This window comes from Pleurodeles waltl, chromosome 9 (genome assembly GCF_031143425.1).
Source record: "Pleurodeles waltl isolate 20211129_DDA chromosome 9, aPleWal1.hap1.20221129, whole genome shotgun sequence".
Taxonomy (NCBI): Eukaryota; Metazoa; Chordata; class Amphibia; order Caudata; family Salamandridae; genus Pleurodeles; species Pleurodeles waltl.
The window spans coordinates 2,411,667-2,425,331 of record NC_090448.1 but is presented as its reverse complement, the minus strand read 5'-3'; the positions used below and the strand labels follow the sequence as shown (position 1 = coordinate 2,425,331).

The 13,665-nt window shown below is 50.2% G+C and overlaps 1 protein-coding gene across 3 annotated transcripts in view; it reads left to right on the top strand.

Moving 5' to 3' along the window:
- The first annotated feature begins 9,921 nt into the window (after positions 1 to 9,921).
- The window catches only part of LOC138258811 (zinc finger protein 436-like), a 205,872-nt gene continuing 202,128 nt past the window's right edge, over positions 9,922 to 13,665 (top strand). The window contains exon 1 of one of the 3 annotated variants that reach the window (XM_069206056.1): positions 9,922 to 10,116. In XM_069206056.1, coding sequence (XP_069062157.1) covers positions 10,102 to 10,116 — 15 coding nt within the window. In that variant the 5' untranslated portion in view covers positions 9,922 to 10,101. The remainder of the gene's footprint in view (positions 10,117 to 13,665) is intronic. The other 2 variants (XM_069206055.1, XM_069206057.1) reach the window with 2 other exon arrangements.

Sequence of the window (13,665 nt, the reverse complement as noted above, 5' to 3'; positions counted from 1 at the left end):
TGCGGCTCTTGCCTTAGAGAGTTCTTCGGAGCGTCCAAGAGGCAGTATTCTCACCAGGCCCATTCCGGGAATCTGAGGGATGTTTTTTCTGAGCTTTACTGAAGAGCATCTTTGAATAAATTGTGCACTAATTTCATCCTGAGCATCTGGCAGGGTGCAGGTACTGGCCAGTTCCTAGAGGCGGGCATAGAAGGCATCCACATACTCCTCGGGTTGTTGTCTCACTTGCCGCAGTAGGAACCGCTCATATTCTGGGTTGGCAAATGGGTTAAAATGAGCCGTCAGGGCATTCTTTAAGGTGGTGCATGAAAAGCGGGGCTCTTCCTCCTCCACTGACTTGGCAATTTTTTTTAATTTTCTTTTTGTCCTCATAGTATTCCACCTGGGCAAGGGGGCAGCAAAAGTGTAGCACAGATAGGATGCCCCAACCATTTAGGTTAGGCGTTCTCCTATGCCACACCCTCCGCCCACAGGCTGCTCAAAACCAGGGCAATTTCTGCCCCTCCCCTCATGTCACCAGCTTTTTAAAACAAGGAGACCGCCCAGACCGAAAGTCTTGTGACAGAAAAGGGCTTGTGGAAGGTATTAATCATTGGGCTCTTATCATTGAGATCCGACTAACCAGTGATCATCCGAAGCGATCTATCTCCTAGGAGCTATTTTCTCAAAGTGATCAGAACTTATTTCTTTTACTGGGGGGGGCACTATGTTCTAGTTGGCACAGGTTGTTGATCGCTGACAGCCATTCTTGTTTGGTTGGAGCCACGGGGAAGACCCATTCCAAACAGATCTCCCATCTGGCTAAAAGTACTAGAACAAACAACAAGTTGCTTTGACATCTGGTAAATTTCTTGCCTTGCGCTTCTTCAATAGATACCATGAAAACTACCATTGGGAGGCTTACCTTAACTTCTGGGCTAATTACGTCCATAAGCACCTTACCCACATCCTGCCGAAACTCTTCAAGCATGGACACTGCCAAAACATATGAAGATCGTCTGCCCCTTCTCCATTACAATGAGGACAATTTTTCTTAGCCTTTCCCAAGGCTGTTAACTTCTCCAGTGACCAGTAAGCCCAAGCAATGCGAACAGGTGGGTTTCCTGTATACCAAAGTGTGGACATTGATGGTTGCCAGAGGTGGGTGACATCCAAAGCTGGCAAATCCTTTCCCCACTTCTTTTTCAGGAGGGGGGAGCCTCTTCCCCTGCCTCAATTAACATCCATTACCATAAAGCAACCTCTTTATGGTAGGAGGGTCCTTGAAATAGTCTCTTCTCCCAAATGATCTTTCCTGACCCCACCTTTGAGCGAGAACTTGCCCAACTTGCTAACTGATAGTACTTAAATTTAGAGATCGAACCCACCCACTTGCCCCGTAAGCATGGACCAGGGTAGTAAGGAATGTCAGCGGCCCCATATCACTACCCCTTTTCCTGCAGGCCCCCCAGGTGCTTACCTCAACACCCAGGGGACCAACCTCTGACTCAGCTTTAACTTACCTGTGAGCAGCGCATCTTCCTTCACCCCCTGTCTCCATTGGTTAACATTGGGCACCAGACTCTGAATTTGACCTCTGCAGCCGACCGTCCTGTTAGCGTTCCGGGTACACTCTTGGTATTGATTTGAATCTTGCCTGGTGCTGACCTAAAAATCCGAAGACTGGATTTGTAAGATGTGTACTACCTGCAAAACTGCATTCTTGTTTTCCTCCCATAGGTTAACATTGAAAGCACTGAAAATTGCACTGAGTCGATTTTTGAAACTGAAAAATATTTTGGTTCAAAGAATATATAAAAGCAACTGTTATCTTTTTACATTGTTCTCTGATTTCTTCTTTGAGTGTGTGTCTCATTTATTGTCTCTGTGACACATGCTTAGCACGACTCCTTGATAAGCCTAACTGCTCACCCACACCACCACAAATAGAGCACTGGACCTATCTGTTTCTGCCTTTGCAAGCCTTTGGGGATCCACTGGACTCTCTACACAGTGTACTTCATTTTAGTGCGCTCTATAAAGAGCCAACTTCCTACACATCTTAACAGCCCAAATCAGCACCTACACCCATCAGAAGTTTACATTTATGATGATTCATCACTCAAATTAAATAAAGCCTGCATTGGAGGATGGCATTTTGGGAAAAGGCCTCTTTTTGACAACGTTAGCCCCCACCTTCTGCCTGATATATGACGTAGCCTAGGAATTATAGTGCCCAGGGCCCCTGCTAACCAGGTTCCCTGGGCTAGAGCTCTTTCCCTAAGACTGATGTGATGCATTGGCACAACTGGATACACCTTTAGCTACCACTATAAGTCCCTATAAAAAAGTACTTAGGTAGCCAGGGCACGGGGTACTATGGGTAAGACTCTGGGGGCAGCAGCACTGATCGTACCACCCTCTAGGGCCATGCACCCAGATGTACCCACCACTGCCATTGGAGGCTAAGTGTCCTGGTGCAAACCTAAAATACAAACTCGGCATGGCACGCGGCCTGTGTGCCCTGTCCAACCTACACTGCATTTACTATAGGTAAGACACCCCTCTGGCAGGCCTTCCAGCCCTAAGGCAGGGTGCACCATATTATATGTGAGGGCATAGCTGCAGGAGCAATATGCCCCCAATGTGCCCTTTGCAAACCTGGGACATAGTGGGTGAACTCAACAGCCATTTTAATACATGTACTGGACACTGGTCAACACAAGTTTTTCAGCTACATGATGGCCCCTATGAACCCACCCCCGAACAGCCAATCTACAAACCTTGGAGGAGAGCCCTGTCCCTCTGATTTGTAGAAAAATGCCATTCCTGGGTGGAGGTACTAACACCCCCTCCCTCAGGAATGTGCACTGTCCTGGCGGTGAGCTTCAAAGGGCTTACTGCCTTTGAAAATCAACCTCAGGCCTGCTGCTAGCTGCAGATAGTCAACCCCTTTGCACACTCCCACTTTTGGTGGAAGCAAAGGCGGGAAACCACACAAAGAGTAGGAAGAGTGGCCCCACTTGGCATGCACCACCCTTAAGGTGTTGCCTGCGAGGTGGGCCCTCGATTTAATTTTCCTCTATCTTAGATGGAAGGAAAATAGCCAATCAGGGATAGGGAAGTGACCCTTCCCACAGGAAGTGGTCACTATAGTGGGTGTAGCCACCCAAAGGTAAGTGTCCCATTGGACACTACCAGGCTCCTCCTAAAATGCCCACTAAATATAGTATTCAGTGGGTACAACTAGACCAGATAATCGAATTTGACAGACACAAAGAACACCAGCACCAAAAAGATCCAAGGCACGAGAATTGTGGACCTGCTGCACAAAGAAAAGGCGCCAAACCCTGCCTGCTGCACCCAGGACCCGACAATTGCTGCTGTGGAGCTGCTGGACAACTGGACTGACCTCAAGAACCCCAGAGGACCTCCAGGCCTCACCAATTGCCCAAGAACTCCCTCCACAGTGGAGGTACCACTCTGCATCAAAGAAGAAACCAGCAACCCAGTGAGGGTCACTTCGCTGACTGGCTGCTAACTCCTGAACCAGACGTCGCAGCTGGACCCAATGACACACCAATGACCACGAGGACAACCCCTTCAAGTGTGCCAAGTTTGGTGGCACTGCACTCTCCAGTGGCCGAACCATACCAATACTCTGGGTACAGGTTAGCTGGCATCGGACACCAGGAAAACCAGCTTGCCCAGAGCTGAAAAAGGACCAGGAGGAAGCCCCAGTCGAGGGACTTCAGGAACACCCCAGAACTCCTGCCAGAGTGCCCCCGTTGTCCTGCAATCAACCCTTGAAGTGACTTACCTCAATATCCATAGGGCATCTTTGTGCACAGCTCCTGGCTTACAGATGTGCTCTGCTCCAGGCAGCCCTTTGCCCTGCAACAAAGAACCTGCTGTGCCCTAAGGGTCCCTCACCCCTTGGGACCTCAGCACTCCAAGGGCACCCCAAGGAGCCGCCTCTAAACCTACCTGCACAGACCTTTTCCAAGTGGTTCCCGAAGTGGCCCTGCACCAGCTCCAGAGACTTCTCACTGCTGCTCCCACCGGAACCGGGAGCCGCCCGAACATCTCCAGCTGGCACAGTGTGCCCACAGATGTCCTCAACCAACCTGGTAAAGCAACTGTGTGATATATGTATTTTTAAAGGTGACTTTCCATTGATTGCTGTGGTGCGTAATTACGTACAAAAGGCTATTTTTATTACTTAAAACATCTATATTTCAAAAGGTACTTAACCAATTTTGATGACCTTGGTCTTAGAAAATACATAAAAATCTGATGTATTTTTATAAATTGGTCTCACTTCATTACTTCGAATGTAAGTTGTGTGATTGATGCTGTAAGTACAACAAATGCTTTGCACTCCTTTAAAATTGGCCTACCTGCTCGATCAAGCTACCTTTAAAATTAGAGCCTTAGGTGATCTAGTTTTTGCCTCTGGAAACCAACGTGTGGCTGCCTGGACCCCTGCACTGTGTGCCCAGCTTTGCACACTACATAGAGCACCAGCCTCGCACAGGCATTATAAACAATATTCAAAAACCAAAACATTAAAATGGCATCACATTCTTTCATCGAGGGTTGATCCTTCGAGTCCCGCTGGGAGTCTCAGCATCTTACCTACAGCTTGAGAACCACCTGCTAGGGTGCCTCGGCTGTGCCAGCATTTCATTGACTGTCCCCGGCTCTTTGAGTTTCAATCTCAGTCTGTTACCTCCTACCACTTGTCCCTGTCCCATCTTGTCTGTCCCGGACCTTACTTCATCCATATCTCCTTGTCGCCCTCCTTCTGTCCCATGGCTCTGTCTGATGGAACAGAGGGCACATGGGTGTCACTGCACAGGGCTCATCTGAGGTTGAATCAATAGACGATTCCGCAATATGTACCCTGACTAGACCACTGCAACGCTGAGAAAAGGACTATTTCAGTCTGTAATTATTACATGTCTGCCTCATTGCGCGTGCCTTGAGAAAGCCACGGCCAATATACAGCCAGAGGGGGCGAAACACGTGTTGGCTGATCCTCCTTTTTCCTTTGATCATATTTGGACCTTGGAACCTTATATTCTGTCCAATTAACCAGTGACTGACAGTATAACTGGGACTTTAATGTCTGTACAATAATAAAATCAAGAACTTTCAAAGTGGGACTTCACCTTTTTGTTTACTGTTTTGCCTTAGAGGACGTGGGTCCCTGTCCTCTGGTTTAAAGTCCCCCACTCTATAAAATAGGCATCCACACAGGATACTAGTGGTTTCTTGGGCCCTTCCGCTTCGGAGTTGCTGTTTCCATGTACAACCTGTGTGCGTCTCTGTGCAGTGATGATCACAGCACCAAATGCATGTACTTATCCTGTTCATCTCGTGACTGTCGCCGACATGTTGTCTGCAGCCTAACACTCTCGATACTCGATTCTGCATGTATTTGTCGTTTCGTGCTGCCCAGCACGCCTCAAGTTACTGTCACACTGCCTGTCTTCCCATCACCATCCTTACCGTGCACTAGTGCATGTCCCATCACAAGGAACAGGAAAAAAGTACAACAACGAGAACACCGCTGCACGTGATCACAGACACACTCAGAGGTGTCCGGTGACTTCACAGGGACACAGAAATACACCTGAGGCCATCTCTGTTATGAGCAGTCACTGGGGCCTGCTGAGTGAGCCATGAGCAGCCTCTGAGGCTGTCCTGAGACAGTCCCTGTTATGAGCAGTTACTGGGGCCTCCTGGGTGAGCCATGAGCAGCCTCTGGGGCTGTCCTGAGGCAGTCTCTGTTATGAGCATCCTCTGGGGCTGTCCTGAGGCAGTCTCTGTTATGAGCAGTCACTGGATCAGCCATGAGCATTCTCTGAGGCTGCCTGAGACAGTCTCTATTATGAAAAGCCTCTAGGGCTGTCCTGAGACAGTCTCTGTTATGAGTATCCTCCGGGGCTGTCCTGAGACAGTCTCTGTTATGAGTATCCTCTGGGGCTGTCCTGAGACAGTCTCTGTTATGAAAAGCCTCTGAGACTGTCCTGAGACAGTCTCTGTTATGAGCATCATCTGAGTCTGTCCTGAGACAGTCCCTCTTGTAAGCAGTCACTAGGGCCTCCTAGGTGAGGCATGAGCAGCCTCTGAGGCTGTCCTGAGACAGTCCTTCTTATGAGCAGTCACTGGGGCCTCCCGGGTAAGATATAAACAGCCTCTGAGGCTGCCCTGAGAGAGTCCCTCTTATGAGCAGCCTCTGGGGCCTCCTGGGTGAGCCATGAGCATCCTCGAGGCTGTCCTGAGGCACTCTCTGTTATGAGCATCCTCTGGGGCTGTCCTGAGACAGTCTCTGTCATGAGCAGCCTCCGAGGCTGTCCTGAGACAGTCTGTGTTATAAGCATCCTCTGGGGCTGTCCCGAGACAGTCTCTGTCATGAACAGCCTCTGAGGCTGTCCTGAGACAGTCTCTGTTATAAGCATCCTCTGAGGCTGTCCTGAGACAGTCTCTTTTATGAGCATCATCTGAGGCTGTCCTGAGACAGTCCCTCTTTTGAGCAGCCACTCGGCCCTCCTGGGTGAGGCAAGAGCAGCCTCTGAGGCTGTCCTGAGACAGTCCCTCTTATGAGCAGTCACTGGGGCCTCCCAGGTGCGATATAAACAGCCTCTGAGGCTGTCCTGAGACAGTCCCTCTATTCAGCAGTTACTGGGGCCTCCTGGGTGAGCCACGAGCACCCTATGAGGCTGTCCTGAGGCAGTCTCTGTTATGAAGAGCCTCTGAGGATGTCCTGAGACAGACCCTGTTATGAGAATCCTCTGAGGCTGTCCTGAGACAGTCCCTCTATTCAGCAGTTACTGGGGCCTCCTGGGTGAGCCACGAGCACCCTATGAGGCTGTCCTGAGGCAGTCTCTGTTATGAAGAGCCTCTGAGGATGTCCTGAGACAGACCCTGTTATGAGAATCCTCTGAGGCTGTCCTGAGACAGTCCCTTTTATGAGCAGTCACTGGGGCCTCCTGGGTGAGCCATGAACATCCTCTGAGGCTGTCCTGAGGCCGTCTCTGTTATGGGCATCCTCTGAGGCTGTCCTGAGACACTCTCTGTTATGAAGAGCCTCTGAGGATGTCCTGAGACAGAGCCTGTTATGAGCATCTTCTGAGGCTGTCCTGAGAAAGTCCCTCCTATGAGCAGTCACTGAGGCTGTCCAGAAGGTCTCTGTTATGAGCAGTCTCTGTAGCATCCCCAGTCAAGCAGTCATCTGTTGTCACTCTCGTGTGATCTCACTCTCTCTGTCTGACCTGGGGGTCATCCTCTGAAGCTGGCCGGGTGAGATGTACCCCTCTGTTAAGATTCTTTCTCAGGCTATCCGCTGCGCTCCATCTCTGTGTTGTGATCTCATGTCTCAGCTTGTTCTGTGGGGTCAGTCAGTCACTCTCTTGTGTTCGCACTGAACTACCTGTCTTGGTGCCCGGGGAAACTCTTTCCTCGTACTGTGACCTCACTCTGTAGTAAGCCCGTCCCTCAGACTCTCCTCTGTTGGTACTTCCTGTTTCTGGGGCATAGTCCCTGAAAGTAGTTTCTCTGTGTAGCAATCTTGCACTCTCAGTCTGCCCTGGGGAGTGATGTATCTTTCTTGTGATCTCACTCTTTCAGCATACCCAAGAGAGCATGTGCTATGTGCTGTGACCTGACTCTCTCGGCACTGCCGGGGGGCACTGTCTCTGTTGTGATCTCACTCAGTAGTGTATGTATATCTCAGGAAACAGATATCACTCTCTGAAGCAATGTCTTTGTGCTGTGATATCACTCAGTACTGTATGTGTCTCTAAGGGAACAGATATCACTCTCTGAGGCAGTGTCTTTGTGCTGTGTACTCACTCAGTAAAGTGTATGTGTATCTCAGGAAACAGATCTCACTCTCTGAAGCAGTGTCTTTGTGCTGTGATCTCATTCAGTAGTGTATGTGTATCCGAGGGAACAGATCTCACCCTCTGAAGCAATGTCTTTGTGCTGTGATCTCACTCAGTAGTGTATGTGTATCTGAGGGAACAGATCTCACTCTCTGAAGCAGTGTCTTTGTGCTGTGATCTCATTCAGTGGTGTGTGTGTATCTGAGGGAACAGATCTCACCCTCTGAGGCAGTGTTTTTGTGCTGTGATCTCATTCAGTGGTGTATGTGTTTCTGAGGGAACAGATCTCACCCTCTGAGGCAGTGTTTGTGTGCTGTGATCTCACTCAGTAGTGTATGTGTATCTGAGGGAACAGATCTCACCTTCTGAGGCAGTGTCTTTGTGCTGTGATCTCACTCACTGAGGCTAGCTGGGTGAGCTGTATGGCTCTGTTGTGATCTCACTCAGTAGCGTATGTGTTCTCAGGGAACAGATCTCACTCTCTGAAGCGGTGTCTTTGTGCTGTGATCTCACTCACTGAGTCTAGCTGGGTGAGCTGTGTGGCTCTGTTGTGATCTCACTCAGTAGCGTATGTGTTCTCAGGGAACAGATCTCACCCTCTGAGGCAGTGTCTTTGTGCTGTGATCTCACTCACTGAGGCTAGATGGGTGAGCGCTGTGTCTATGTAGTGATCTCCCCGTCAGATCGCCTGAGGGAATGGCATCTCTGATCAGTGAACTCATTCTCTGTAGAGCAAGTTCTGTGTTGTGATCTGAGTGTTTGGGATGCCTGAGTGAGCAGTCTCTGCCGTGATCTCACTCTCCAGCTGTCTCTCAGCTTGTCCTAGCGGTCGGTGTCCCTGATGTGATCTTACTCTCTCAGGATTCGCCGGTGAGCAGCATTTCTGTGTTGATGTCACTCTCAGAGGCCACTGAGGTGAGCAGTGTCTATAGTATGCCTGTCTCTCATGACATTTTCTCTCTTTTGATCTCATTCTCTAGCTATTTCTGAGGCTGCCTGAATGATCAGTCTGTCAGTCGTCATCCTACTCTGCAGTGTGTTTTTCTGTCAGTCTGTCCTGGGGGTCAGTCCCTCTTATACCTGGTGGAGCAGCCCCCCCCCCCCCCCCTCCGCTCTCTCTTTTTCTCTCTCTCCTCCTTTGGCTCTCCCCTTCTCTGTCTCTCTCTTTCTGTCTTTCTCTCTCTCTCTCGTGATCTCACTCTCTCATCCTGTCCTGAGGATCTATTCCTGTGTTTTGATCTCACTCCCTTAAGCTATCCCAGGAGTCATTCTTTCATGTGATAAGACTCTATGGGTGGGAGGTCTCATTGGTGTGATCACACTCACTAGCTCACTAGGTTGAGCAGTCTCTCTGCTGTCATCTTACCATCTCAGGCCTGCAGTTTATCTCTCAGGGAGTAGTGTCTCTGTAGTGATCTCACTCTCCTCTGTGAGTAGGGGCTCTGTAGTGCTCTCACTTTCAGCCCTCCTGGGGGATCAGTGTCTCTGTAGTGATCTCACTCTCAGTCCCCTCGTTAGTAGTGTCTCTGTGTAGTTTACTAGTGATCTCAATCTGTCCTACTGTGTTAGTAGTGTCTCTGTAGGGATCTCACTCTCAGCCCTACTCTGGGATCAGTCTCTGTAGTGATCTCACTCTCAGCCCTTCTGGGGTATCAGTGTCTCTGTAGTGATCTCATTCTCAGTCCCCTCGTTAGTAGTGTCTCTGTAGTGATCTCACTCTCAGTCCCCTCGTTAGTAGTGTCTCTGTGTAGTTTACTAGTGATCTCAATCTGTCCTACTGTGTTAGTAGTGTCTCTGTAGTGATCTCACTCTCAGCCCTCCCCTGTGTCTCTGTAGTGATCTCACTCACCTCTGTGAGAAGTGGCTCTCTGCACCGATCTCACTTTCAGCCCTCCAGGGGAATCAGTGCCTCTCTGCACGGATCTCACTCTCAGCTCTCCCCGGTTAGTAGTGTCTCTGCACCGATCTCACTTTCAGCCCTCCTGGGGGATCAGTGCCTCTCTGCACGGATCTCACTCTCAGCCCTCCTGGTGATCAGTGTCTCCCCCTCAGTGCATGTGCAGCAGGCGCAGGGACCCGCTGATCTTTGTGCCTGGGGACGATGCTGCTGGTGTTTTGGGGTCTCCTCTGCTCCGGTTCTTGCACAGACTGAGTCCTCCCCTCTTTAATTTGGATCCTTGAATGAGATTCTCGGACAGGAATCTGCCCAAGATCACTCCCTGGTGACAGGATGCAGGATGCAGAGGTGAGCCGCCCTCTCCCGCCCTGTGCCGGGTGCTTGCTGGCACATCCCTCCCTCCATGTGATTCAGTGTTGTAGTGGTTGTATAGTGCTTCTGTGGTATGACGGTCTTTTCGGAGCGCTATATTTTGTGGGGAGAAGGGAAGGGTAATTAGCAGAGGTTCTAATCGGAAGGTCATGCGCAGGACGTGCTGAGGGCCGTAGGGTCTGCCTCCCCCCCGGGTCTGTGAGGTTTGCCCCCCACCAACCTCCCTTCTTCTTCACTGAGGTGAGTATTCATCACCACTCACTGGTTTGGGGGTATCGGGGGTCAGATGGGGAGACCATTCTCACGGCAAGGTGGAGGGGCAGACAGGAGAGGTGGGAAGTATCAAGGGCGGGTGGGTTGGAGGGATATTTAGGGTCTAGTGGTCAGGACTTCAGCCTTCTCTGACACTAACCTGGGGAGGCGGGAGATGTGAGCTGGGGGCGGGCAGATTGTTTCCCCAAAGGGTGCACATGGATTTCAAGTAAGGAAATGTCTTAAGATGCATGGTGGACTACGAGTATCAGTAGAGTCGTAGAGTCGCCTGGTGGGCTAGTAGGGTCAGCGTGAAAGGTGACCTAGTGGGTTTGAAGGGTCACCTGGTAAGGTAGCTGGTTGGATATATTTTGTTGATCTGTAAGGTCACCTGGCACCTGACAAGGTAGCCAGGTCACCTGGTTGGATATATGTCGTTGACCTGTAGGGTCACCTGGTAAGGTAGCTGAGTCACCTGGTTGGATGTGTTGTTGACCTGTAGGGTCACCTGTTAAGGTTGCCTGGTCAGCTCTTTAGATAAGTCGTTGACCTGTGGAGTCACCTGGTAAGGTAACGGGGTCAACTGACTGGATATGTTGTTGACCTGTAGGATCACCTGGTAAAGTAGCCGGGTCAGCTGTTTGGACATGTCATTGACCTGTAGGGTCTTACCCGAGTCACCTTGCTGGATATGTCGTTGACCTGTAGGATCACCTGGTAAGGTAGCCAGGTCACCTGGCTGGATATGCCATTAGCCTTTAGGGTCACCTGTGAAGGTGGCCGAGTCACCTGGTTGGATATGTTGTTGACCTGTAGGTTCACCTGGTAAGGTAGTCTGGTCACCTAGTTGGATATGTAGTCCTGTAGGGTCACCTGATAAGGTAGACTGGTCAAGGTCGTTGACCTGTAGAGTCACCTGGTATTACAGTTTGGTTGCATGCATTCTATTTCATCTTGTGGGCTTTTAGGAACATCTACTTAGCTTGTAACTTCTCATGCTGTACATTTAGGGTCACCAGGTGGGATTGCGGTTGGACAGCTTGGAGATGCAGCTCACAGCTGTTCTGTGGTGGCCTCTAGTGGCTGTGAAGGCAAGGATTGTCAGGATGAACTCACCACCCTATGCTGACGCTCTTGGCAGGATGGCCACCGTAGCAACTGTAAAGGAGTGTCTGCATGTGGTAACAGTGTCATGCAGGACATCACCACTACGTGTGGTGGTCGCAGAACATCACCTCAACGTGTGGCGGTAGTGTCATGCAGCATATCACCTCTATGTGTGGTGGTAGTGCCATGCAGGACTTCACCTCAATGTGTGGTGGGTGCAGGAAATCACCTCTATGTGTGGTGGTCACAAGACATCACCTCTACGTGTGGTGGTGTCACACTAAACATCACCTCTGCATGTGGTGGTAGTGTCACACAGGACATCACTTCTACACATGGTGATAGTGTCACGCAGGACGTCACCTCTACATATGGTGGAAGTGTCACGCAGGACATCACCTCTATGTGTGTTGGTAGTGTCATGCAGGTCATAACTTCTACGTGTCATGGTATTGTTAGGCAGGACATCACCTCTATGTGTGGCGGTAGTGTCATGCAGGACACCACCTTTACGTGAAGTGGTAGTGTCACGCAGAACTTCACCTCTACATGTGGTGGTCGCAGCACATCGCCTCTTTGTGTGATGTCACAGGACATCACCTCTACTTGTGGTGGTAGTGTCACACAAAACATCACCTCTTCGTGTGGTGGTAGTGTCACACAGGACACCACCTTTACGTGAGGTGGTAGTGTCACGCAGGACTTCACCTCTACATGTGGTGGTCGCAGCACATCACCTCTTTGTGTGATGTCACAGGACATCACCTCTACATGTGGTGGTAGTGTCACACAAAACATCACCTCTTCGTGGGGTGGTAGTGTCACACAGGACATCACCTGACCCCTATGTGTGTGGTGGTATCGTCACGCAGGACATCACGTCCATGTGTTGTGGTTGCCGGACATCACCTCTACATGTGGTGGTTGGAGGTCATCACCTCCACGTGTGGTTGTAGTGTCACACAGGACACTACCTCAAGCAGGACATCGCCTTTACGTTTGGTGGTAGTGTCACACAGGACATCACCTGTATGTGTGGTGGTAGTGTCACACAGGACATCACCTCATCACTAAGTGTGGTGGTAGTGTCACACAGGACTTCACCTCCATCTGTGGTAGTAATGTTACATAGTACATCACCTCTACGTGTGTTGGTAGTGTCATGCCAGACATCACCTTTATGTGTGGTGGTAGTGCCATCACCTCAACTTGTGGTGGTAGTGTCATGCATGACATCACCTATACATGTGTTGGTAGTGTCCCATAGGACAGCACCTCTACATGTGGTGGTAGTGTCACACAGGACATCACCTCTATGTGTGGTGGTAGTGCCATCACCTTTATGTGAGGTGGTAGTGTCATGCAGGATATCACCTCTAGGTGTGGTGGTAGTGTCACGCTGGACATCACCTTATCACTTTACTTGTTTGTGGTAGTGTCACGCAGGACATCACCTCTCCAGGTGGTGGTCGCAGGATCACCTCTACGTATGGTGGTAGTTTCACGCAGGACATCACCTCTGTGTGGTAGTGGTGTTATGCAGGACATCACCTCTATATGTGGTGGTAGTTTCACGCAGGACATCACCTCTGTGTGGTAGTGGTGTTATGCAGGACATCACCTCTATATGTGGTGGTAGTGTCATGCAGGACATCACCTCTATGTGTGGTGGTAGTGTAAGAAGGGACATCACCTCCATGTGTGGTGGTAGTGTCAAACAGGACATCACCTTTATGTGTGGTGGTAGTGTCACGCAGGACATCACCAATAGGTTTGGTGGTAGTGTCCCACAGGACATCACCTCTACATGTGGTGGTAATGTGACACAGGAGATCACATCTACGTGTGGTGGTAGTGCCATCACCTTTATGTGTGGTGGTAGTGTCATGCAGGACATCCCCTCTAAGTGTGGTGGTAGTGTCACACAGGGCATCACCTCTACGTTTCACTCAGGACAGCACCTCATCCCTCTACATGTGGTGTTAGTGTCACATGTGGTGATAGTGTCACACAGGACACTGCCTCTACATATGGTGGTACTGTCATGCAGGATATCACCTCTACGTGTGGTGGTAGTGTCACGCTGGACATCACCACTGCATGTGGTGGTAGTGTCACCCCAGACATCACCTCTATGTGTGGTGGTAGTGTCATGCAGGACATCAA